General features: G+C 40.5%; 2 protein-coding genes and 1 pseudogene across 2 annotated transcripts; all 3 read left to right on the top strand.

The window, feature by feature from the left end:
* The first annotated feature begins 9,583 nt into the window (after positions 1-9,583).
* LOC111330337 (steryl-sulfatase-like) lies at positions 9,584-15,721 on the top strand. The gene is made up of 3 exons (XM_088759492.1): positions 9,584-10,103; positions 12,732-13,436; positions 15,010-15,721. Exons 1-3 carry the CDS (start codon positions 9,728-9,730, stop codon positions 15,657-15,659), a joined length of 1,731 nt encoding a protein of 576 aa, XP_088615618.1. The 5' UTR covers positions 9,584-9,727; the 3' UTR covers positions 15,660-15,721.
* Positions 15,722-17,136: 1,415 nt separating this feature from the next.
* LOC148742760 (steryl-sulfatase-like) lies at positions 17,137-21,146 on the top strand. Its single transcript, XM_088759497.1, has 3 exons — positions 17,137-17,654; positions 19,180-19,884; positions 20,314-21,146. Exons 1-3 carry the CDS (start codon positions 17,279-17,281, stop codon positions 20,961-20,963), a joined length of 1,731 nt encoding a protein of 576 aa, XP_088615623.1. The 5' UTR covers positions 17,137-17,278; the 3' UTR covers positions 20,964-21,146.
* Positions 21,147-23,676: 2,530 nt separating this feature from the next.
* LOC148742759 (steryl-sulfatase-like) lies at positions 23,677-26,817 on the top strand (annotated as a pseudogene).
* The last annotated feature ends 509 nt before the right edge of the window (positions 26,818-27,326 follow it).

The following is a 27,326-nucleotide window of genomic DNA, read 5'->3' as shown; positions in this document are numbered from 1 at the left end:
AGGGCGTGTATTTTTCATTGAAAGCAAAGAAATATTGAAAGGAAACAAAGTCATTAGGAATGCATATCCGGTTACATTAACAACGATCACATCTATGTGATACCTAAATTGATCCCAAAATTTGGACAGTAAGCATTGTTGAGGCAGATCTACCTCTACAAGCCTTTTGCTTGTTTTTCTTTTTTTTTTTTTTTTTTTTGTCATTATGCATGCGCACCAGACTCTTCTCGTTATTTCTCTCTGGCTATTCGAATGTTCTTAGACGCTTGAACAACATCTGCTCACATGAATAGTTGTTTTGTGTGTGAATTGATGGGTAAAATGTAAAAATCAAGCGATATTGTCGCTTTTCGAGTGTCAATAAAATAACTGAGTTTACCTAACCCATCGAAAACAATCCAAACGGACACTGTTAAAGTAGTGTTTGTCCACGTTACTAGGTTTCGCATGTCGATCTTTTGCAAAGCAATGTCCAGGTCCTCCAAACAACTACATCGTATTTCGGCTTTGAATGATTCCTAGTTGAGTTCGGTTTTCGTGAAAGCCACTTGTTTGCTCTTCTCGAGGACCTTTTGAGGTTGAATTTTGAATTTTGTCCACCCTAGCGAGGTTTTTTTCAAAATAAGTACAGTGGCTACAATAACAACCTTTATAAATATAAACCGCCTCCCGGTTAGCTCAATTAGTAGAGCGCCGGACTGTTGTGCGGAAGGTCGTGAGTTCAAATCCGGCCGGACCAACACTCAGGGTCTTCAAATAACTGAGAAGAAAGTGCTGCCTTTGTAATAATATCTGCAAATGGTTAGACTCTCTGGTCTTCTCCGATAGGGACGGTAAATGGAGGTCCCGTCTCCCAAGCCCTTGTATGGGATAAAAATTAAAAAAATTGGTGGGACGTTAAAGAACCCACACACTGTTCGAAAAGATACACCCGTGTTTTGGTGTATCTTTGTGTAGTGTCTATCAAATTGATGGGTAGTACTGCGCCTTTGAATATTGTATAGAAAGGGCGCAATATAAATAAGAATTCATTCATTCATTCATTCATTCATTCATTCATTCATTCATTCATTCAATGTGCCTGATTTCTTATTGGATGTTAAGTCATCAAATTTCACCTAAATTAGTATCATGTGGGCAGAGATGCTTACCTTCTTTCCTGCATCGGAAGAACTTTATTTTGGGTTGATTTCCGATTACGAAGGCCGAGCTCGCCCGATGAAGGCCCGAATTAACACTTTAGATTCACAAAGTAAATCGGAAGGAATGCATTCTTCGTTGTCGCTCATGACTTTGAACGATTGTTAAGATATTTGCACTTATAACTACAATATATAGTGTAATACTTTGGTACGCAGTCTTTGGAAACACCCGAAAAAGAGGAAGATAGCTGTTACGGTCGAGATTTCGTAATCGAAAATCTGACGAAAGTAAAATTCGTGCCACGCAGAGTCGAGGGTGGTTTTTTACCTCCGATTTCATTGTAAAGCGTTTCATCCGGTAAATTGTGTTTTTAACAGCAACTGCTTTCTCTTAAATATATTGTGGCGTTACTTGAGATTACGGCCAGAGGAAATATGGATTTATAAGCGAGCGTAAGGCGTGATTTACCTCCTGAAATATACATGACTCTTAAGTTTTTTGTTTCATTTCGTCAGTGAAAGCCTCAAGACCTCTCTATAAAGATCCAGAAGAGAGATGTGAGGTTTTTTCTTTTTGATTTAAATTTGTGACGCGTGAAACGCAGTTTAAAGTATTCGTGATGCAGAAATTTTTCTTAGATGCTAGGGTAAAATGGAATCAGGATCCCCCTTTGTCGATTCACACACAGGCAGCCCAAGCTCACTCCTAGAAAAGTTAGCGCTATGTTGGTGGTCAACTGCTTGAACACCAACATGGCGCTAACTCGCCGAAAACGCTTCAAAATGGCCTGAGACGCTAGGAATCAACAATGAAAACAACAAGGCAATAAGGTAAGCCCATTTTATTTCAAAACAAGACATTTTTTCTCTCTTTTGAGGCAAACCGATAACATCCCATACAAACCTTTACAAATATTAAACGTTGCGCAACACGATAAGAGTCACGTCCGCTTTTCTAGTAGTGAGCTTGGGCTGCCTGTGATCCACATAACTTGTCAAAGAAAAATCGCTTAATCATCAACGAGGAAATCGAAAATTTTATCGAATGCCATTACCACACACGAAAAAGCAACAGAAATTCAAGAGAGCGTTTATTTTCTTGATTTCATTTTTCGAGTAGGTGTGTAATTTAGGGCGGAAATCGTTAAAATGTAAAATATTGGACTAGATAATGTTATTTGTCGCTATTGATATGGGAAATGTTCGAGAAAGATTTTTTTGAGATAAGAGAATAAAGGTTACAATGTGATGTCAACGAACATATCTAGTGCTGACTTTCCAAGTAAGAAAATCCTAGATCAGGTTTTTATTTTGAAATGGTTGAATTTATACACCTTAGTCAACGGTTTAATGTATAATCCGCGCGGTTTTATTACGAGTTGCGCAGTATTTTTCAGAGTCCAGTAGTGGCGAGAAAACATACGAGCAATATGAAGAGTTTCAAGAACTTTGACCGCCGTGGCTTTAATTTATCTTTTTGAGCTTTTAAATCAAGACAGTAAGGAGTACACTTAAAGCAACAACAGTAATCGCTTAACGGAAGCTCATATAATAAAAAATTGACGGTCAAAGACTGAATGCGGCTACTGGCATACCACAAAGTTTTATAGAATTGTAAAGAACTACAGGTTGTATAAAGAAGCTAGAAGGTGGTGTTTCAGAATATTTTCCTTACATGCTAAACTGAAAACTGCGGCATCCCACTCACATATTTAAGAGTACCCTCTTCCATATGAGAAAGGTGATTTAAGAATATATAATCTCATCGACATTTAACCAATAGTTAAATGGTAACAAATAATAATATCAACAATAAAATAAATGATAACAATGGTAATAAATTGATAATTTGAGGTTAATTCCCTCTTTGGCGGGTGTCCTTCGGAAAAAACTACGTACGCGCGCTAATTTAAAGAAAATCCCAACAAGCTATACGTCAGAAGAAAGCTCAATAAATGTAGTTTAGGATAAAAAATTAATTTAGGCGACGTTTTCATTTAGGAAGTGTCAGAAGCCATTAAGGAGTGAAACGACCGAGAGTCCTTCTGTTGAATTTATCGGGTATCGGGTATCGGGTATCGGGTATCGGGTATCGGGTATCGGGTATCGGATCCGCAGCACGGACAAAATGGCTGCACAGTCTTATCCACAGGGCATCCATCAACTGAAGTGTATCAGGCTATTCCGAAATTCTTATTGGTTGTCTAGATATCCGCATATAAAGTTAGAGTAGCCTAAAATACGCGACAAGTGATGCGTAAATGGACGCCACATGAAAAATCTATCAAATACCAAAATTCCCTGACACACTTACGTTCGTCATTATCCATGGAATGCTTTGGCGAAATTTCATGAGAATCGGTCAATTCTACATACCCTATAAATTCGCTCAAAGTGTATGCATTCCTCTCAAAATCAAATGCGAGAGTTTAGCTGCTAAAGGTTTCATTTTTAAACAACTTAAGCCACACCAAGAGATTATCTCGCCTCCTACCAGGCGTCAATGACAATGCATCAAGATTTCCCGGGAAAAATAACGCATTGCAGTCACATTTTTTATATCTCGATCGCTTAGTGAAGCATTGAGGAGGACAACACAATATCAGGCGGCCTAAAAACTCGTGGTAAAAACGAAAAAACCGGATAATGTGCGAGAAGCAAGACAACGAATCGTCAGACAGCTTTCCAAATCACTATTCGAGGCGATTGAAAATGCTTTTGTATCAAGGTTGGTACTTGCATAAATAAAAAGAAACCTCGTTTTAACCTACTGTATGATAAATTTTGGTTTTGACGGCGACTTTTTTTGTTCGAAATCTGGACACCAGCGTGGAGCGGGTTACAGTCGCTTTTACCAAGGACTTTTTTCTTTTTCTTGACAGAATACTACTCTTCTTTGTGTCTGTTTTTTTCTTTTTTTTTTTTTCCCAACGACTTTTTTCTACTTTTGATCGGAATTTTCCATGAGCAAAGATTTTTCCCCGAGCAAAGATTTTTCCACAAGCAAAGAGCTTCCACGTGTGAATTTTGCCAAGTGCGCGATGTTAACAAAATATGCAAATACTATGAAGAGGAGCGTTGCCGCGAGAATACCACTAGGGGACTCGCCCAGATACAAGTTACTTTTATTTGAAAAGAAGTTTTTTCAAATAACTCGGACACTTTTACATAATTTTCAATTTTTTTTTTGGAAACGTCAGGTAAATTATTCGACTTCAATTTAGTCAAATAAAAGAACAAATTATTTGTGGCTTTTTTTTTTTTGGCTAGGGCTAGCTCGAAAGCCTCATGGTTCCTCAACTCTCTAGAATCCAATGATTACCTATGCTTCTTTTAATTTCGCTTGTCAATTATATATATATAATTTTATTATTTTATTGCAATTCCATTTTCTGTGACTTTGGTTTCATACAACAAGGCATTCCGCGTTGTAGGATATTGTCAGAAATATGTGACGCAATATAGGTGTGGCGCTCGTTGGTGATCATTTACAGACCTGAAGACGAAAATGCGATGTTGTCTCGTTTATGATATCGTTACGAAAGCAATCATTGGATAAGAAAGTTCGAGTCGTAAAAGAAATTCACAACAGATATTTCGTCATTCCGCCGATCCGTTCGTCCGTTCCATCATTCTGTTCAATAACTCAAGGTAATTCGCAGCTTGCTCGCTTTGCAAATTTAGCGGATTTTTCGGAATAAGTCTCTGATTCAAACTATAAAATACCCTCTCTTCAAAGAGAAAAAATTTCCTCTAAGTTTCATAAGCGCCGATCACACCCTCAAAGGTTACCAGTAGAGCGTGGTGTACAGATCACATCTATTGAGATATTTCTGCAAGGAAATGTTTTGATTTAAGTCATGCCTCGATGGATGCCACTGTGGAATTAATTTCAGATGTTTATCATATTTTGAAGTTTCACGGCAAGAACTGAAAATATTATATCTTCGAATCTACATAGTCTGCTGATTTCAACGGTAAAATGCTCTCTCTTCAAATAAAAAAAATGTCCTCTAAGTTTCATGAGCACCGATCGTACCTCCAAAGGTTACAGGTAGAGCGGAGTAGACGGTAAAAATCAATGTTGGTAATCAAAACTATAAATTGGAATAGAAGAAATTGGTGTAAAATTGCGTTGAACTATACGTATGAAAAGAGCGAGATTGCGATTGAGGTTGCGAGGTTGTAACTGAAGGTTGTGGGTGAATTTGTGGCTGAATTTATGGTTCGAACCAAAAGATAATACAGCAGAAACTAAACTGAGCAAAATACCCTAGGAAAATGTAATACTAACCTAACTGACTAACAATGAAGCAATTATAAAGAGAACTGAAAGCGAGAAATAAACCAATAATACAGACGAAAAGTGAAATATCGTACATGTAAAATAAAGAAAGACTTACTTTGCTCTAGTTCCTAGTGATAGCTGATAATTCGTTGATAGCGATAGAGACGATAAAAAATGAAAATACAATATCTAGTACATCACAGGCGGCCCAAGCGTGTTGTGTGTGATTTGGGGTGGGGTCTACAGTTCATTAAAGGCAATATCTAACATATTAAGATCGAATTTTAAGCGTAAGCGGGGACCGTAGTAAGGACAAAAGGATTACACGTACCTACAAAGCGATTTAGCCAGAATGAGTGGTAAAACAGAGGTTCTCTGGGATCGATGCAGCGGAATTTGGAAACTTTTGCCGCTCGAACGGGTAGGTGATGATCATGACTAAAACACCACATGAGTACATAAGGGTAACATACCAGTAGCATACGAGTAACATACGGAACATACGGAGACATACGAATACATACGACTTACATATAAACTCATACGAATACATACGAGTAAAAAAATACGAAAAATACGAGTAAAATTCATACGAGTAAATTTTTATGCAATATAACACGAGAGAGCAAAAGATGTTTGATATTTACTCGTCATGCATTACTTCCCCGACTAAGAAAATATTGCGTTAAAAGAGCAAAGATCTTTGATATTAAATTGGTGGCCTGGGGTAATGCCAGGTAATCCGATGTGCGCAAAAATTGGCCTGTCGCGCGGTGGATGGTCTTCACGCGTTCGATCTTTGCCGTGCACCGGAACAGATTGAAGAGCGTAATACTGATTTAAAGATGACGCAGTTGAGAAAGGAATCGTGATGTAGATGTAACTAACAGTGGTAAGTGAAGTGTTTTTACTACCGCAGATGATACCAAAATCTGCTTTAGTTTAGTAACATGAAGTTAGTCGTATGTATCCGTATGTTAGTCGTATGTTACTGGTATGTATTCGTATGTATCCAAATGTTAGTCGTATGTTACTCGTATGTATTCGTATGTATCCGTATGTTACTCGTATGTGTAATATATTGAGTACCCTGTATGTCATAATTATTGTGTATGTACCCAGAGTGCATTGCAGTCATAAAGTTGTGTTGAAGTGGCCATGTTGTTGTTACCTCGTGGCTCTGTTCAGCCTAATATAATAGCAATATACTACAGTATGTTATTCGTGTGCTGTTTTAGTCATGATCGGTAGGTGATAGCTAGGCGCTCTCGCGGGTGGAAATTTGAGGGAGATCGGTGTGGAAATTATCAGCCCTTGAGTGGTGATGGTTGGTGTTCGTTTTCTATAAACGGTTGACCACAGGTAGCCCAAGCTCCAGCTGTGAGATAATCATCGTGCGCAGTAACAGTCATGACGGAATTATAAGAATTTATATGGGAATATTTACGACCGCTCTAATGAATAAAAAATACGTCAAGTTTTCAATCAAAATACCTCACCTTACTTCCACAGTGTATCGCTCTTTTTCTGACCGCTTACTTTGATGAAAAGAACCCATTTTAGCGATTTGTCCTTTTCGAGGTTTTCAACGTACATAAAAAAAGAAAATCATCCTCTTCGAAAATTTGAGACTCCCAAGTGGACGTCTGGTGATTATGACAACCTTAGCTACTTATTATACAAAACACTTTATAATCTTGTGCTAATGTTGTAACACCTACAAGGTTTTGTCATCAACCATCAACATGCGTGAGTAACTACAAACACCTCTCAGAAGCAGAGGGCTACATAATTGATGGGGATGAAGACTGAGTTGGACCGCGCTTGGTGAGCTGAACTACCGAAAGCAACACATCTGAGATGCATCCGGTATTTTGAGGGAACCGCAAACAGAATCTCGTGAAATCGATATAACAGAAGCAAAATCCAGAAGTTTTTCCTCAATGAAGTTTTCGGAGTGCCCGGAAAGGTTGAAGGCATTGTCGACCTCGAGAGCAAAACAGACGTGAAAAATCAAACTCGAGCTGTGAAAGAAAAGTTTGACGAGAAAGAGACAGAACTGTCACAGAGAACCTCGTATCAGCCTCTTTTCTCTAGTTAGCTCTATGAGAGACGAGATTTCTGATTTGATGTCTCTGAAAGTGAGGCGCAAGGCTGGAATGCCGATTGGTGTTGATGGAAAACATCTGACGTTACACTAATGCATCCGAAGCAATCAACAATTTAATGCTTCATGCCAAGGAGAGCTTTCATCGAGAAAACAAAATGCCAGAAGATGTGCCCCTCTCAAAGCTTCAGTTTACAAAACAGCACATATTTGAAGCGTTGCACCAAAGGCAACCGGAAGAATTACAACTCGCCGTCATCGGTCTCAGCGATGAATACCAGTTATCTAATGTAGTAGCACACCTTGCTGTCGCCCCTGAGGTCTGGTTTCAGTGGAACGAGGAAGACTGGAAGGAGTACATCACAAAGTTTAATTTCATGTCTGTTGAAGATGCACAGGCAAAGAAAACGATTAGCATTAAAACTGCCAGCGGTGTGCCTGCAACTGGCGATTTCCAAGAGTTGTCAGCTGGTGTGTCTACAGTTTTGGTTGAGAAGATGCGTCACAAGGAAGAGATAGCACGTGTAGGGGAGAATGGAGCGCTTATGCTTCTTAACTCGCCTGCTGCCATCCAGAAGAAACCAACCCTTCAGCAGGGCATAGCTGTGAAATTTGAAGTGGATTCTAATTCTGCTAAGCACGGAAGAGTAGAATGAAAAGTTGACAAGCGTTACGTTTCATGCCAGTTCCCAAGTTTTAAGGCCGACAGGGTATGCAAGCATTCAATTGCCGTGGGTGAGAAGTCCGGGATAATCGAGGTACACTTGCAATATGTTTGCAAAGGCGCAGGTCACCGCAAAGGCTCGAAAACGGCCCTAACCGAGGCTTATGTAGATAAGGGTGTTGCTAGAAAAATGGGCTCCATTAACAAATGTCGTTATCGCCCCACAACGTCAAATGTGGCCACCAGACCACCCAAAAGGTCGTCAGTACACAGAAATACATCACAACGACCACCCCTTTGTACTGCTACTCCTACCAGAGGAACCAAAAGTCTGCAAGGGGTGCGGCAACAACTTTTGCCACCGACAGAGAATCGTACCTCACGATCTCGTCCTCCAGCATAAAGAACGGCGGTACTTTTTTCCAATCAATAGGGATTGAAAAAACAAGCAAGCCTCGAACAAAGAGGCCACACGTTATTACCACGCCGATCCCGCATGTCTGATTTTGCGATTACCTTACTTCTCAATCGAGTTCATAGAAATCCAACCGGAGGTGAAAGACTTACTCAACGATTCACAGAAATCGTACTTCAAGAATTTTTTTCGCTGTTGAAGTGACTGCAGAGATAGAGAGAGGGAAAGTTTTAACCCAGGCCGGTTGTTTGAAAACCTTATGAGGTACTGCAGCTGTGCAATCGCAGCACCACAGAGTTTTGATTTAGTGACAAAATGCCAAATATGGGCCAAAATTTCCTTCTCCTGGCGTAGAAATCTTTCCCAAACAATAAAGAGAATAAATTGTAATTCTACGATTGGGAGGTACTGGGAAGTACTGATTGGGCAGCATCGTTAAAATTCATCCGGGGCTATTATAGGTTATTATAGAAAGAGAGGACAAGAAAAGTCAAGGCCGTGTTTATTGAGCGTCGTTTCAGGTACCACCCAGTAATTATAGAGTTTGCAGATTGCCAGTGAGATGCCACGTTGGCAATTGGACCTCACAATAGACTTGTTCAGTTTCAGCATGTTGCCGTAAATCTCTAGCCTGTTTACCCCCCACCCCCCCACGGTCAAGCGGAGTTGAAAATTTCAATTGATCTTTACTTTGGTTCTGATCGAGAGAGCATTTTGACAAATATCGATTTGAAGACCAAAATCTTGCATTCGAAGTTCATGTCAAAAAATAACTTTTCTGCGTTATGTTTTCGTGACCAGTTTGTATCTAAAACAAGGATTGCGTGACGTAACTTTCTAATCCTATAACCCCACGAGGGGCTGGGTGCCCTTTCGAACCTTCGCCATCCACTAATTTATTCATGTTTTTCTCGTTGCCATGCTCCCACCAATAACGTAGCTCCATTTTCTGCCTTTAAAGGCGCACACAACCCACAACTCCTCTATTCGCTCCGACGAAGGGCTAACGCTCGAAACGTCAGCTTTCGTAATCATTACGGTGGCCAATTTACCATTTCAACTTTGTTGATATATCCAAATTACTTCGCCATCTTAGATATTTGCCTGTAGGATGTGGTCTTCTTGGTTGAAATTCATATTTTTGTTTGTGATCTTCAGCGAAGCATTTGAAAAACCCAACGTTCTTGTGTTTCTCGTGGATGACCTCGGAATCGCAGATCTGGGCTGCTTCGGCAACGATACGATTAAAACTCCGAACATAGATCGGTTGGCCGAACAAGGAGCTCGCCTGCGACATGATGTAACGCCAGATTCTATCTGCACACCAAACAGGGCTGCATTCCTAACAGGAAGATATCCCATCCGGTCAGGACTGGCTTCAGATCAGGGTCAAATAAGAGTGTTTATTTTCGCTGCTTCATCTGGTGGTCTGCCTCCAAATGAAACAACGTTCGCTGAGATTGCATCTGCTGCTGGCTACAAAACAGGTATGCTCTTGTGCAATTATCATTTCTCATTCCCGTTGTTATGTAAATGTTCGATATATTTCTTTCATTGTTCTGCTGTGCTCAAACAGTGAGCGCTTTATTCACACATCTACGTATTTTTATCTCAATTTATTATTTCAATCACAGAAACAGTATTTAAACGCGGACAATACAGTACTAATAAAATCTAGGATACAATAGTTAGAGTAATGCAACTAATTTGCACCAGGGTCAGTTTTTGCTGGGTGTGCCGCTGGCCTCTCAGAATCTCTTCCCTTTAGAGTCTGTTTTGTGGCCAGTGATAGACCTAATCGTAGTCACTTTTGGGCGAATGTAATTTTTTCGATCCCAACTTGGTCAGTTTCTGTTTATCCAGCTACCTACAAAGCCTTTTGCAGAAGAAAATCGCCCTAAATCTAGTTGAAGCGGGGTGTGTTTTCACTAGGACAAGTTGGACTGGTTGAAGTCGGGAAGTACAGTGAAAACTGCTTGTCCTAAGTTTAGCGAGTTAAAGTGCAAGCTGTTTTCGCAAGAAAAAACAAGGGAATATCTCGCCTTTATGACCGGAAATTCCTGCAAAGTTATACTCCCTCACAAGATGGTATAACTTGTCCTGATAAATGCTGCAGCCAATCACATTGCCAATAGTGACAGATACCTGCCAAACTGTGAACTGGCAATTATTTTCCAGATGCTCGTGCTCACCTGGTATGGTTCACTTTGCAAACAGTGCTTTCGAGATGGCAGAGTTTGCTCGTAATACTTTCCCGTTTCAATTTACAATTCCTTTGGCCTCATTAGATCTCTCAGTTCCTCAGCCAGGACCTTTCTTATATCACGGTGATGGCATGCAGAACCTGCAGTACCCGCTTTTGAGCACAAATGCTCAACAATTCTATGCATCCTCTCCATTAATCGAGACATTAGTCATGTCCTCTTAAAGGCATGCCATCTCCGGAGAAATATGGCAAGAATCAATAGAAGAGAAGCAATTGAAAATGCTTTCTCTCCTGCCATTTTTCAAAGTTGCACACTTTTGTAATCTGAATCTTCTGAGTAAACGGCTTAAATTTTGGCTAAAATTTCATGTAGTGAAAACGGATGTCAAGTTTAACTAGTAAATGTTGGTCTGTAAACAAACACCTAGGAATAATGTTCATCTAGAAAAGTGATCTAGTGAAAACACACTCGCAGTACCCCTTCTCAGGCTCATTAAATTGTCTTAATTAGAACTGCACTATTTACTTACCTTAGCTGCAATAGTGCAGATTATGTTGTTTTACAGACTTGTATGTTGGTAACTTGAGAGGGTCTAAATTTGTACCATTCATATTACTAGTGCTTGTTAAAATGGCTAGGAATGGTTATGGAAGCCCATCAACTCTAAAGCTTTAGAAGAATACTGTTTGTTATCATTCTCATGTTATCTGGAGGTCTTCTCTCTGAACCATGATCAAACCTCTATGTAGCTTTGGTATTCCCACAAGACTTGAAAAACATGGCTCCTCAGCATTACCCTTGGTAATGATTGTGGTAAAACAGGGGAAGGAGGGGGGGAGGGGACGGGGTGATGTGGATGGGGAATTGAGGCTCAACAGTGGTTAGTGTGAGGAACCAGTTATAAATGCATCGAGCAGTTTCCCTCTTTCACTGTGGATAACATTAAAAAACACCCCAAAATCAGTATGCATATTCTCTGTACTGATTTCTATGCATTTTCTGAGAAGCTGACAAGGAGAATTTGTTTAACAATCAAGAGCTTCTTTACAGCTGTTGTTGGTGATCATTTCCATGATTCTTGTGACCTTAAAGTTTGATTCAAGAGTGATATTGTTAAGAGAAATTAGATACTGGTCACTCTCAAAAGTCAAACGGCTAAGCCAATTTATTTTGAAGTATAATTATTATGTCATATTTAGATGAACCAAGACTATTAAGGTGGCAATAAGACCATGATACACAAAGCGATCAGTCTTGCTGTAGCATTAAGTCTCCCAAACTCATCTGCACCTTAAAACTAGTTAAGGAAACACAAATGATATGGCTTTAGTTGGTAGGCAAGCTCTTGTACTTGTTTCTTTTGCTATGCTCAGTGGACATTTTATTCTCATGGTCTGATATTACAACATTTATGTTTGAAACAAAAACAGCAGATACACTACTAAGAGCCCAGTTTGTAACTTCTTGATCCCTAGAAGTGACCAGCATCTAATTTCTCCTCACTATATCGTCCCTGGATCACACATTAAGGTCAGGAGAATAAGGAAAATGATCACCAACTAAAGAAACTCTTGATTGTTGCAAATTCTCAGCCCCTGGGAAAATGTAAGGAGAGCATTGGGCATCTCGAATATGTATGCTGATGTTAGGGTGTAAAATCTCGGCAGCTGTTAAGTTTCCCACATCCTTTGCCTTTTTTACCCATAAAAATAGACATGTTTGACAAAGTTTGGCTTTCTAATATTATTAAAATAGGATTCTTAAAGAAATCTTCATTTATGTTGTAAGTAATTTATTTCCTAACTCGTAACAGTAATGAGCCAAATTTCATGTGCTTCATTTATAATTATTTTTTAAAATGATTTGACCAAGAATTATGTTAACAAATTGCACTTTCTGTTTTGTCAGGTATGATTGGAAAATGGCATCTGGGGCTGCATTCCTCAACAAGCTCTGATTTCCACTACCACCCTCTAAGGCAAGGTTTTCACTATTATTATGGTCTGCCTCTTACCAACTTGAGAGACTGTGAGCCGGGAAGTTTTGTTATAGAGCTTGTCATCCCAGGATTCAGACCCACAAATATTCTAATTGCAGCAGCAGTTATTGGTGTAACATTGCACATCTGCTATCTAAACAGCTTGATAAGCAAGTCAGTATTTTTGGCCTTACTGACAATAACTGTTTTTATTTGTTTTGCATTTTCTGCGGGCTTGATCATATTCTCTGGATTTAACTGCTTTCTAATGAAGAACTTTGAAGTTGTAGAGCAACCCATTGTTCTGGAAAATCTGACAGCACGGTTTACCAATGAAGCCGTGGACTTTATCCGCAAGAACAAAGACAACCCCTTCCTTCTCTTTGTATCCTTTGCCAAAGTGCATACTGCTTTGTTTACTACAAAGCCATTTGCCAACCACAGTGATCACGGTCGCTATGGTGATAATGTAGAGGAAATGGATTGGAGCATTGGTCAGATCATGGCTTCTGTAGAGAAACTAGGTTTGAGAGAAAACACTTTTGTGTATTTCACATCTGATAATGGACCTCATTTAGAAGAAATAAGTCTGTCTGGGGAGTACCATGGTGGATGGAAGGGTATTTACAAAGGAGGTAGGCAAAAAAATAATTTAAAAATGAACAGGTATCTGTTGTGTTTTAATGTTAGCCTTGATTTGAATTTTAGTCACACCTACAATATCTCAAGCTGAAACAGTTTTTCTTGCCATGGCAAAAAGAAAAAATTTTAGCAACTAAATTTACAACACTGACAAGTCACCAATGACGGGACAAATGCCAAGTGGTCATATAGCATTGTTGTTATGTTTTATTACGTAGTGTTTGTAGTCACCCCTAAGAGTTACTGACATCTAAGTTAACTCCTTACACCTTAACATCAGTATGCATATTCTCTATACTGTTCTCCATACATTTCCTAAGGTGCTGACAAGGAGAATTTACTTATCAATCACAACTTTCTGTAGCTTTTGATCACTTTCTTTGTTCTTATGAATTTAATGTTTGATTTAGGGGCGATGCTGTAAGGAGAAATTAGATGCTGGTCACTCCAAGGTGTTAAAAGGGTTAAAACAAATGTATCCTAACATAATATTAGTATAATTTCAGAGCTGAGCAAAGAGTTCCAGCAATCTGATTGGTCAAGCGGTTCCTGATATGACGCTATTTAAACCGTTCCTCGCGGTTTATATAAAATGTTAATAAATATTACTAAAATGTTATGTTTTTTTAGAAATTTCTCTGTTGTTCAGCTCTGAAATCATACTAAAACAATTATTTGCCTCAGGTTCGGTAAATATTGTCGAATAATCTCCTGAACTTCATCACAATTGATCTGTAAGCGAGCATGGAAATATGGTTACATCAAGGATAGCATATTTATTTATTTATTTTTTTATTTATTTGATTTATTTGTTTAAGCAGGTTCAATTTATTGGCAACTATTAAGCTGATGTGGACCTGCTGTTTTCCCACCCAACCCACCCCAGGGGAGGACATCCAGCACACAGTAATCTCGTGCGTGGGAAACTAACGTCTCTTACCCATTACCCTTAAGAGACGGGACCTCCGGCTTTACGTCTTATCCGAGAGACGAAGCAAAGTGGGTAAAGCATCTTGCTTAAGGATACAGCGACATGTCCCTGGTAGGACTTGAACCCGGGCCCTTCGACCCAGAGTCCAGCGCACTTAACCACTGGACCACTGACGCCCCATATCCATCAACAATGTAAATTTAACTAGGGATAAACAATTGTGGGAGAAAGTCACACATGTAAACTCGCATTGTTTGGCGGATCTCCTTCCGAGCAAACGTGCACTTCCTTTACGCCAGCCTGGTCATGATTATACTTTGGCGTGTGTTAGCACAGAGCGTTTTAAGCGCTGTTTTATAAATAGGTCTCTTTTTAATTTTATTTAGCTTAATGTTTATAGAGATCCGTTGTAAACTTGCACGTATGTCTGCAAGTGTTTAGTTTGATGTACAATAATAGAGATCTCATCATCATCATCATCTCGGGGATTATCCGACAATATTCACCTCGCTTTCGACGAATAATTGTTAAATATAACTTTTTGCTTATGAAAATATTTGTGTATTGCCAAGTGTGCATTTCAATTGGTTTTACTCATTCTCACCTTTATTTTTGATCCTTGAAATTTTGGAAAGGGAAAGGACAGTGTTGGGATGGTGGTGTGCGGATGCCCACGATAGCATCATGGCCAGGTCACATTCCAGCTGGGATCTCAATTAATCAGCTCACCAGCTCTATGGACTTATTACCCACAGTTGCTAAACTGACTGGTGGAAATCTTCCACAGGACAGAGTTATTGATGGAAGAGATCTCTTACCACTATTAACAAACCAGACACAGGAATCTTCTCACGAATTTGTCTTCCATTACTGTGGGAATCTGGTCCATGCTGTTCGTTATCGTCCAAAGGACAGTGACACTGTGTGGAAGGCTCACTTTATGACGGCTAAATGGAGTGAGGGAACTGAAATGTGTAGCAGTCATGGTATTTGTGGATGCCATGGACATCTTGTTGAGCTCCAAAATCCACCTCTTCTCTATGATATGACACATGACCCAGCAGAGAGTTCACCGCTTGCTTCAGACAGTCCAGATTACATGGGGGTCATGGCAAAAATTTACCCGGCTTTGAAGACACACATGACAGGAATTCATAATGTCCCCGCTCAGCTGGGTTATAAAAAAAATAGATTTTACCCAAGATTACAAATGTGTTGTAATTTTCCTTTTTGTAGTTGTAAAGAGGCAGACAGCCAACTGGAACATTTTCCTGAAAACGTGTGAAGTTTTATTGTTATCAAGATTTTAATTTTAAGTGAGTAAATCTATCTGCATGGTTGCGTTTATTTTTATGTGTTGAATGTCTTGGTTATGGATGGCATGTAATGATTTCGCTGAAGTACTTCGACTATCGGTAGCTCGGTAATTTGGTTTTATCAACTGAGTTGAAATTGTAAATTGGCCACCGTAACGAGTTAAAAAACTGAATGATGTTTCGAGCGTTAGCCCTGCGTCATTCGCTCTGACGAAGGGCTAACGCTCGAAACATCAGTTTTTTAACTCGTTACGGTGGCCAATTTAAAATTTCAACTCAGTTGAAATTACCTTGTTACCCCCATCGACGCAGCACCACAGTTTCTTTAGAAACTTTCAGCGTTTATTCATTTGTCGGTAACTCGATTTATCTGAAGTTCGTGTTATGGAAAAATCGTGTCATCGGGAATCCGTGTTATGGTAAAATCGTGCCATCGGAAGCTCGTGTTACTGAAAATTCGTGTTATCGAGAGTTCGCTTTATCGGAAGTTCGGGCTGTGATCCGAAGTTCGTGTTATCACATATTCGTGTAATCGCGAGTACGTGTAATCAGCTGTTCGTGTTTTCTACTTTTCGGGAGTTGAGAACAAAATACGAAATTTAATATATTTTTGCCCACGAGGTTTACATGCCAATCGTATTTTTATTTAAGAGAAGAATGAAGACCTTTCCAGTGGAAATGAATCATTTTCAGGAGGGATTTGATAAGCAGTAAAAGTCTAATGAAGATGCAATGCATGAACGAACCTCTTAAAAACCCTCTTGTTTGCTTTTCTTTTTTCCTTGTACATTTCTGACGACAATTCGTAAAAAATAGAAGACTTTGGCCTTTTTAAGAAAGGAAGGGAAATTTCTCAAGAGTTTTTCTAGATATGTATATTTTATTAGCAAATAAAAATTAGCGGTTCTGTTGGGGTAAGACTTCAAACCTCATAAAAAGTTAGTTATCACTGTAAAAACCCCATTATAAAGTCTGAACAGAAGTTCAGGTTCCTGGCCCGACGAAGGTCTGCTTTTACCATTCAGTTGTTCCTTGGTAAAGTCCAGAAGGAGGCACTGGGATTTCCAGTTTTTGCTATTTTTAGATGGGTTTTTCGGTTTTTGTGCCAAAGAACTTCGATTTTTCGGTTTTGGTGTTCGGTTCTTGTCAATTTCGGATTTGGTATACCCTGTGGTTTTCGGTTTTTTCTTATTTGGGTCGCGGTTTCTCTGTGCTGATCTCGAATAGCCGTGAAACCCGTATGCTTTACTTCTCACCATTTCATTAGATCAGAAGCTTATGACCCAGTTCAGGGTTTTCAGCCTCTGATCGGATCGTTTACGGTTTTGATAACGGGATGTGAAAATTGATCAGTTTTCATGGTTTTGCTTGCGGTTTTTGATTTTGATCGAATTTTTTGCGATTGTGCGGCTTTTATAGATGATGTTTTTTTTTTCCTACGATTCTGCGGTTTTTAATTAAAAGGACCCCAATGCCCCCCTCGTCTAGGTAGGGTCCTCATGTGGTTTATAATCCAGGTGCTAAGCATATCGAGTCGACGCGATTCGTTGCCCGAACACGACAGACACCACGGGACCACGGAATCAAGATGTGGCAGAAATGGTTCACTTGTCTAGTCCCACTTATGATGTTAGGCGTCGCATCCGCCAAGCCAAACATTGTTATATTTGTTGTGGATGACCTCGGTATCTCAGATCTCGGCTGTTTTGGCAATGACACGATTAAAACTCCGAACATCGATCGGTTGGCTGAACAGGGAGCTCGCCTGCGACATGATGTCACGCCAGATGCAATCTGCACACCAAACAGGGCGGCACTGCTAACAGGAAGATATCCCATTCGATCAGGACTTGCTTCGGATGAAGGTCAAGACCGAGTCTTCCTTCACACGGCAGCATCTGGCGGTCTGCCCCAAAATGAAACCACATTTGCGGAGATTGCATCTGCCGCTGGTTACAAAACAGGTTGGTGTGGTTTGTATCATGTGATTAGATTACACTATCTCTTTCTTCTTCCATAAATTTTAACTTTTATTTGTTTCAAGCGCGTTGTGATCGGTGTTTGTCGTCTCGGTAATAAGAAATGTTTGAGTTATATTTTTACAGAAATTTATTGAAGTTATTAAGAAAATTGTACCAAGGTTTTGGGACAGGCATGTAACGCCATCCATCCCTTTTTTTCGATGGTGGGGGTGAGGGATGTAAAATAAGCTCAAATTTAGAAGCACTTTCCGACCAGCAGAATTTTTGGAGTAAACCAATTTCTTAGTCGAAGTTAGATTTGAAAACGGGAGAGCTAAAAAGGAGCAAGACGATAGTCACGAGTCTTTCACATGCTGGAACTCAAGGGGCGTGCATGATTCCCTTGAGGATTGGATCTCACCTCTCGCTAATCACGCAGTGTTTTGTTATTGAAGGAAATTTCAACATGCACTTGTGTTTAGTTTTCCTTGTTGCATGAATCGGTTTCTTAATCCATTCTTAAATGTAATTTTATCTTATGCTGCATAAATGCAAATTTTTGGGAAGTTGGTCTTCCCGACTACGCTAACTTGGGTCCAACACTGTGCAAAGGCAAACAAACCAAAAACCTCCCGAAAGACGTCACATTGTTCACAGAGTGCTTGTTCGATCTCGATTCTTGTTGATTGACCGATGAAACATACTATTGTGTTACCCGTCTATTGAAATCCTATCCGTCATTCTTCGCAGCTATCGTCTGATCTTGTCACGAACTCTCGGAACAGGAGTGTGGGGGGGAGGGGAGGAGCGTCTTGCGAGACGAGACCAAACAACGGGTGAAATGGAGATTACTACTTGTCAAGACAATGCCAGTTGAGGTAACCTTTTCAAAGAGGCCTTCCGTACCCTTTTTGTTTATTACCTCAAGTGGTAAGCCCGCAGTAATTACTATTTGCGATTTTCGTTCGTTCAGATTTAAAAATGCGTAGCGTGGTTGAATGTTTGACTATAAGTCATCACGATCGAGCTGTGCTGAAAAGGGAATACTGTACCACAGGGGACTCACACATGAGGTGTGATCGTCAACGATTAGATAATGAACGCCCTTTGTAGGCTCTCATACGCACTATCGTTTAAAAGTGAGGATTTTCGCAAGTTTAAAAGTTGGACAATTTTTAAAGATTTGGCGGTAGAATCTCGCATTTAATGGACGGTTTTTCCCTCAAATTTAAAAGAAGAAAATATATACTGCAGACAGTACTGTTTCGGCCTTCTGGGCCTCATCAGTGCAGTGCTGATGCAAGGATGGGGGAGAACCGAGAGGTTCACCCCAAACGACCCAACATTTGAGGTATCGTCTAAGCCATGCCAGAGTTCTCAAACTAGAATAAACTAGTGAGCATGTGCAGTTGCAACAGCAATGACTCATCCTAGGTACAGTGCTCAATTTGGACATGAAAGCAAAGCTTTGTATGCCAAAGAGCTATATCGTTCCATCATTTAAATTTCATTTTTTCTGTTTTGACAGGTATTGTGGGAAAATGGCATTTAGGACTCCACAAGTCTTCAAAAACCGATTTCCACTTCCACCCTTTAAAGCAGGGTTTTGATTTTTTCTATGGCCTGCCTCTCACTAACTTACGTACCTGTGAGCCTGGCCAATATCTCATAAACATTGTTTACCCAGCCCTGAAGCCGTTCAATGTTCTTGCTTCTGGGGTAGCCATTGGAGTAACACTTTACATCCTTTACCTAGCTGGCGTGCTTAACAAGATTGCCTTCCTGTCCTTGCTGACTCTTGTTATTTTGATCACCTCTGCACAGGCTGGTTGGCTTTCAATACTCTCCAGATTAACGTGTATTGTTTTGAAAAACTATGAACTTGTGGAGCAACCGGTACTTTTAGAAAATTTGACAGCAAGGTTTACAGATGAAGCAGTGGATTTTATCCGCAAGAACAAAGACAGCCCCCTTCTGCTGTACATGTCGTTTGCCAAGGTTCACACCGCTTTGTTTACTACCAAGCCGTTTGTCAATCACAGCGTTCATGGGCGTTATGGAGACAATGTAGAGGAAATGGACTGGGGCGTGGGTCAGGTCATGACGGCTGTGGAGGAACTGGGACTGAGGGAGAACACATTTGTGTATTTTACATCAGACAATGGTCCGTACATTGAAGAAATAAGTGACGCGGGTGAATACCATGGTGGGTGGAGCGGAATCTACAGGGGAGGTGAGAGGACATGGGAACTAGGTGCTATTTCTTTCTCACAACTTGGACGGGATCACACGAGATCACTTTATCTTCTTATAGGTTGTGTGTTACAGTGGTGCGAATAAGGGAGGAAGCTTACACATAAACAAATTATGAAAAGTATTCAAAGATGATAGGATGACATTTTTCGTCACGCATGCTGGGAGGAGTGGGGGGCTACTCTGCACTTTCATATTGGCTTTAGTCATTCAATTGGGAGGGGGGGAAATGGTTAGTTTTGGGGAAAAAAAGCGTCGAAAAGGAGAGAAACATTGGTGAAGTAGCCTCCGTTTGTATTTGACTATTAGAAGTTGATGTTTTATTCAAGAGTGCGTAACATATTTAGGTGTATCATTCAAGCTGCAGACAGCGTTATTAAGGACTGATAATATTTTTTGTTTTCTTTAGGCAAAGGACAGTGTTGGGATGGTGGTGTTAGAATGCCCACAATAGCATCATGGCCGGGTCACATTCCAGCTGGGATCTCAATTGATCAGCTCACCAGTTCTATGGACTTATTCCCCACAGTTGCTAAACTGACTGGTGGAGATCTTCCACAGGACAGAGTTATTGACGGAAAAGATCTCTTACCACTAATGACGAACAAGACACAGGAATCCTCTCACGAATTTGTCTTCCATTATTGTGGAAATCTAGTCCATGCCGTTCGCTATCATCCAAAGAACAGTGCCACTGTGTGGAAGGCACACTTTATGACGGCCAAATGGAGCGAGGGAACTGAAAGCTGCCGTGGAAGAGGTATCTGTTGGTGTCATGGAGATTTTGTGAAAGTCCATGATCCTCCTCTGCTTTTTGACGTAACAGATGACCCAGCGGAAAGCTCCCCCATTGCTCCCAATAGTCCAGAGTATAAAGAAGCTATGAAATACATTCCCCCTGCACTTACACAGCATAAAGACAGCATTGAGAGCGTCCCTGAGCAACTGGTGTGGTCGAAGAATCGTGTCCATCCTTCGTTGCAGATGTGCTGTAATTTTCCTTATTGTACCTGTGAAGAAACCGATAAAAAGCTTAAACATTATCCTAAGGATGTGTGAAGCAGATGAAAACACTATTTGAGTTTGATGATAAGGAAAAGAGAAGGAAAGAAAAGCTGATTTCGACTGCGGTCCAAAATGTCAAACAATGAAACGTTTGCAGGGGTGGGGCATCAGAAGCCATACCGAGCTATGTAAAATGAAATATCACTGGACAGGGATTAAATGATTTATTTGGTGGTATTATTATTCCTTGATGAGGGTCTTCCTCACTGTTTCCCGGGGTTGCACAACCTGGAACACACAGATTGGTTTTAGGACCATTTGCATCAACGAAACAAATAATTATCATTCCCTCTAGGTCCTTTCAGACATGCAATGTTTCAAAATGAAAGTGATTGTTGTTGTTGTTTTTTCGCAGAAGATCCAGGTGATTAAGCAATTCTCAATTGAATGTTGAAGGTAATTCGAGATTGCTCTGTGATTGGTCCAAAAAAAACTCGTGCCACTCTCTCAGCCAACCAGATGTTTTCCCGCGTTTATAAAGCAGTTTGCTTATTTTTACTGTGAATTCTCATAGGCTAATGACAATGTAAACCTCTGTTTTGATTGGTCGCTGGGATTATTGGGGTTTTGGTGCGGGAATCAGAGCGCCTGAAACAAACTACAAATTCTCACATCCAGGTTCCTTCCCTGGGGAGGGTGAAGAGCGGGTTCTTGGGACACGTGCTATGGCATTTCTTTGCGATTGGAAAAGCATAACAAGGGAACAAACATAAAAAAGCCGTCTTCTTCTTGATAGCAGATGATGCACTGCCATCTGCATTATAAGTCGCCGTTTCCTGTTAGCGCGAATGGTGCTTGAGAGGCATAAACGCCGAAAACACAAAATATCCTCCTTACTTTTGTCAGCCATATTGGCGGGGGACTTAGAGCGGAGTCTGGGAATGAAGTTATCACTCTCATTCGGGAATTAAATTCAGCAAAATTAAATGCGACGTTTAAATCAAATGCCGAACTTTTTTAATTCAGGTCGACTTAAATTAGTATTAGGTTCGGCGCATGTAAAATGCGACGTTTAAACCGGGCCTAACCTTTTATAAAGTGATCGCGACAAGTGCGAGTATTTTCAATGGTTTTTTCGTCCAGATCGCTCCTGAAAATACGGGCAAGCCACAGGCGTCTTTGCTCTATGCAAAGTTTGCGTGTGGCCTCTCCCTGGAATGTTTTGATGCCTGGAAATCTAAAAGATGAATACACTCCTTTGTCTCTGATACTATTGTGACCACAGTTCTTAACTGCGCAAATACAACCCATTGAAAAAGCACTTACAAGAACAAAGAATACCGGTAACCCCTCACGACGCTTTGTGTCGTCCACCAGAAGATCGTTTGTTTATCCATCAGAACTTTTGAATACCAGAGTGCGCAATTAGTGTGACGTCACGCGAGAAAGAAGAATGGATAAGCTAACTTTTGTTTACAATTTGTTCAGATCGATTAGGGTCATCGATTATTATTGAGTTCCACTAAACATTAAAACATTAAAACATTTACAAGGGAAGAGAGTTAACTTTATCAAATGACTTCTTCAGATAGATGAAAAGTTGTAAGCTTTTTAGGGTCTAAGTAACCTGGAGATAATAACTTGTCCATAATCCCAACCTCTCTTCCCCCACTCCTTAAATTGAAATTAAAAAAAGACTGAGGAGGGCACACGTTCCTTACTAGATTTTAGGAGGGCCATATCGTATCTTGTTAATATGAAATACTTTGAAATTCAATCAACATAAAGCTGTGCTATGGGGCTCTCCAAATTTGCGTTCGCGATGAAAAGGAAAATATGTTTTTGATCATGCTCTAGCCGATCTCTGGCACATATCTCACCATTCTCGTGCCCGGAGCCACTTGGTTTTACCTACCGTTACTCAAGGAGCACGTGACCAAAAGAAGGGAATCTGGGAACGAGAATGATCTTTCGAGTACTCGCTGGGTTACTTTTAATTTAACAAAAAGTTACGACAGCCAGATTTCCAGTCTTCATTGGGTGGTCGATGACATTGAATAATTTCGCTTTTTTACAAGAAAACACATTCATTGGCTGTTTTTTTAACTTTTTGATCCTCGTTATCACTGAACCGATAAGGAAATGCTGTACTTGGGGTTAAAGGTGGGATATGCGATGCTGTACCTGAGGGCAAAGTTGGGGTATGGGATGCTGTATCTTGGGGAAAAAGTGTGATATGGGATATGGGATGCTGTACCATGGGGCAAAGGTGGGATATGGGATAAAGCTTTTAAATACTTTAATGATTCCTACTAATTAGCAGTTAATTGGCAGTCCATTTTCTACGGTCCGCCCTTTATGTTCTATTTGGTAGTGACGACTGATCCCTACTCCATCCCCCCTAAAAGGCATGTGATCGCCCAGAAATTCTCCCCCTCCCCCAGGCGATAAATGATGGCTGGTTTCTAACACTGCTCGTATTAATTACTTATTCTTTGTCAGATTGGTGACGACTTATTCCCACTCCATCCTCTCTGAAAAGTATATAGTTCTTCCCAGAAATTCTCCCTCTTCCCACAATGGGTAGTCTCTTAACACTGCTGGAATTAATTACTTATTCTTTGTCAGTTTGGTGACGACTGATCCTCACTCCATTCCCCTGGAAAGCATGTGACTTCCCAGAAATTCTTCCCCTTCCCCCAGGCGATGAGAAATGTCTGGTCTCTCAACACTGTTCACACTTTCACTTATTCTTTGACAATTCTTTTTTATCATAGGGATGATAGGGAAGTGGCATCTTGGCCTTCATTCTTCCTCCAACTCCGACTTTCATTTCTATCCTCTGAAGCAAGGTTTTCATTATTTTTATGGTCTGCCATCAAGCAACAATAACTTTTGTCTCTTCGGTGGTAAGCACCCCAAGTCGTTTTCGTATCAGGGACTCACACCAACGAAAATTGTCATACCTACTTCAGTTGTTGCAATATCACTATTCATTGGCAACTTGACTGGCTGGTTGAGCAAGAGGACCTGTGTCCTTCTGTTAACTACGATCGTGTTGCTCAGCCTTTCTATTTCAAGATATGACACGATGATAACTCGATTCAACTGTTTTGTAATGAAGAATTACAAGGTTGTGGAACAACCGGTCATTTTGGAGAACCTGGCAGCACGGTTTACAGATGAAGCTGTTAACTTTATACGTGCAAACTAAGGCAGCCCCTTTCTGTTGTACATGTCGTTTGCAAAGGTACATACTCTCATGTTTAGCACACCAGCATTTGTCAATCACAGTGTTCATGGTCGCTATGGTGACAATGTAGAGGAAATGGATTGGAGTGTGGGTCAGATTATGGCCGTTGTGGAGGAACTGGGTTTGAAGGAGAATACTTTTGTGTATTTCACATCTGACAATGGACCGCACTTAGAAGAAATTAGTAACACAGGTGAATACCACGGTGGCTGGAGCAGGATTTTCCAAGGAGGTAAGACTGAAAAATAAAAAAAGATAAGGCACAAGTGCATACAAATGATAGAGAAACTCTACTTCAGCTTTTAAGGACATATTCTTTCTGTTTCTGCTCGCCCTCCTACCTCTTTTTATTTTGAACCGAGGATATAATTGAACATGCACTGTAGCTTAGGAACTCACAGAGGCGTCACCCCGTCACCAGGGTGGGGAGTTTGGGGGCGTGGGACTCCCCCTCTTCACCTTTTGTGAGATGGTCTTCAGCATAGAAAACTGAAGTAATTTGTAATAATACTTAACTTCAGCGTACTTGTGGCTTAAGATGCTCCATCAAAAATGAAAAGTCACATAGCGGACCTTTTACCCTCACAAACCAGTCAATGATTCATCGGTTTATAACCGAGGAAATTGTGATCGTGACGGTGGCTTACAATATTTTGTTGTCTGTTTTCTCCTACCTCTTATTCCTGATTCCAGTTTGTAGCGGTTTCTAGCATCTGGAAACTCGTCCCAATGCTCCAATCTGCGCTTTAAGTTTCATACTTGGATATGGAACTAATCACTTTGTCCCATAGAGAGGCCTTGTTACCATAAAATGTTAAATTTTTATTTTTTGTTGTCATTGTCAGGCAAAGGACAGTGTTGGGATGGTGGTGTGCGAATGCCTACAATAGCATCATGGCCGGGTCACATTCCAGCTGGGATCTAAATCGATCAGCTCACCAGCTCTATGGACTTATTCCCCACAATTGCTAAACTGACTGGTGGAGATCCTCCACAGGACAGAGTTATTGACGGGAAAGGTCTCTTTTCACTGTTGACGAACTAGACACAGGAATCTTCTCACGACTTTGGTTTTCATTACTGTGGGAATCAAGTGCATGCTGTTTGTTATCATCCAAAGGACAGTGACAATGTGTGGAAGGCACACTTTATGACGCCAAAATGGACTGAAGGAACAGAATCGTGTATTGGGAAAAGAATAGTCTGTGGGTGCTTTGGGGATCATGTGAAGGTTCAAGATCCCCACTTCTTTTTGATGTAAGCAATAATCCTGCAGAGAGCTCTCCAGTTACTTCAGATAGACCAGACCACCAATGGGTGATGAGAGAAATTTTCCCCGCCCTTCAAGCACACAAACGAAGTATTTCAGATGTTCCCAGCCAGCTTGGAGCCAAGAATTCCTTTCATCCTTCATTGCAGATGTGTTGTAACTTTCCTTTCTGTAGTTGTGAGGAAACTGGCAGAAGACTTGAACATTACTCTAAGTAGAATATTGAAGTCAAACACACAGATGTGTTATAGTAATAGTAATAGTAATAGTAATAGTAATAGTAATCAAAGTTTAATGTCTTTACGTGGGGCATGGTTACCCATATTGCCCGAGCCAGAGGCTCATGTATGAAACGCAAGACAACAACCCACCCATCCCACCCCATGGGAGGACATCCATCACACAGTAATCTCGTGCGCGGGAAATTAACGTCTCCTACCCCTAACCCTGCAGGAGACGGGACCTCCATTTATTCGTCCCTATCCGAGAAGACTAGAATATCTAAACCATTTCTTGATGTTGTAGAAAGGCAGCATATTCTTCTCAATTATTTTAAGACCTTGAGTGTTGGTCCGGCCGGGGCTCGAACCCTCGACCTCCCGCACATAAGTCCAGTGCTCTATACATTGAGCTAACCTGGAGGCGGTTTGCTAAGTGGAAGATAAAACCTGAAAGATAAACTCAGTTTGCAAACTTTTTGGCGTTCACAAGATTTCTAGCATTGCTTCATGGACAGTCTTCGGGGAAGGGGGGTGTTTATGACTTTGCCTGGAGTTTCGGCACCTCGTTCTCAAATTTAGAAAATTTGGCTGACTTTTGGCATTCATTTTCATGTCAAACTTTGAAGTGAGGAAGCTAAAACCCTGAAAAACTAAAAATTTAACGATATGCAACACTTCTGGCTCCTGTGGTGTTCCTGGATCTTTTGATAGCCTAAAACTAAAGTTGTCACTGTTTTTTTTTTCATACTTTTTCAGTAAATTGTGAGTGGAGATGGCGTCCCAGGTTTAACACAATACAGTGGAATGTCGATTTAACGAACCTCTATATAACGAAGTCCTCGGTATAACGAAGTATACTTCAGTTTCAGCCCGGCCAAGGTTATAGTAAAATGTATGCTACAGAACTTCGATATGACGAACCCTCGATATAACGAACCAATTTCCCCAGTCCCTTGGCACTTTGTAAAATCGAGGTTCCACTGTATTAGACTTGTGCATTAATGAAATTTCCATAAATCCCTGGGCGTATTGATTGCTTTCATCTAATCTCAGGGGTTGCCTTGTTATAATTATCGCGCAAGTAAGTTGTGGATATAGGCCCAGCATGTCACGAAGGTCTTTCCTACAAGCAATCAAATTTTTAAATTTTAAAATAAATGTTGCCTTACGAGACACATAGAGAAAGAGAGAAACGCATCATAGGAGCTTCTGCTGAGTAAGGAGAATTGTCCGACAAATGTCTTGTGATAGCAGTGGAGGGGAGGGAACACTACCTTAATGCACAAGAATGTAGCGGATTATTGGATGATAACGACCAACATGGAATATGAATTTAAGAGAACACCTTTGTGTTTAATTGGTCAATTTTGTTCCTTGGAACTAACAGCCATCTCATGTGGAATGTTCAGGCAAAGGAGATTCCGAAAAAAAAGCAAGCTGGCGCTCGTTTTGAAGGTGTCAGACTCTATAGCGGCTGAGACTGAAGATCATGATAAAATTCAAAATTCAGTTCGATCATGTTTTGTAACCAGCTACAGGTGCATTCTCGGCGAATTTCATTTTATTTTGGGGCAGACCGCCAAAGATCTGAAAGTCTGATTGAATGTTAGATTTCCCTTTAAGAAATACAGCCCTGTTTGGTTTGGAGTGCGTAACTGGTAACCCCCGTGTTA

The sequence above is a fragment of the Stylophora pistillata genome, chromosome 1 (assembly GCF_964205215.1).
Source record: "Stylophora pistillata chromosome 1, jaStyPist1.2, whole genome shotgun sequence".
In the NCBI taxonomy this organism is placed as follows: Eukaryota; Metazoa; Cnidaria; class Anthozoa; order Scleractinia; family Pocilloporidae; genus Stylophora; species Stylophora pistillata.
Note: the sequence above shows the minus strand (reverse complement) of the source record. Positions and strands in the feature narration are given on the sequence as shown.

Coding starts and splice junctions, on each gene's coding strand:
- LOC111330337 (XM_088759492.1), top strand. CDS start 9,728: ATGTGGTCTTCTTGGTTGAAATTCATATTTTTGTTTGTGATCTTCAGC. Junction 10,104..12,731: donor TGCTGCTGGCTACAAAACAG/GTATGCTCTTGT, acceptor CTGTTTTGTCAG/GTATGATTGGAAAATGGCAT. Junction 13,437..15,009: donor GAAGGGTATTTACAAAGGAG/GTAGGCAAAAAA, acceptor AATTTTGGAAAG/GGAAAGGACAGTGTTGGGAT.
- LOC148742760 (XM_088759497.1), top strand. CDS start 17,279: ATGTGGCAGAAATGGTTCACTTGTCTAGTCCCACTTATGATGTTAGGC. Junction 17,655..19,179: donor TGCCGCTGGTTACAAAACAG/GTTGGTGTGGTT, acceptor CTGTTTTGACAG/GTATTGTGGGAAAATGGCAT. Junction 19,885..20,313: donor GAGCGGAATCTACAGGGGAG/GTGAGAGGACAT, acceptor TGTTTTCTTTAG/GCAAAGGACAGTGTTGGGAT.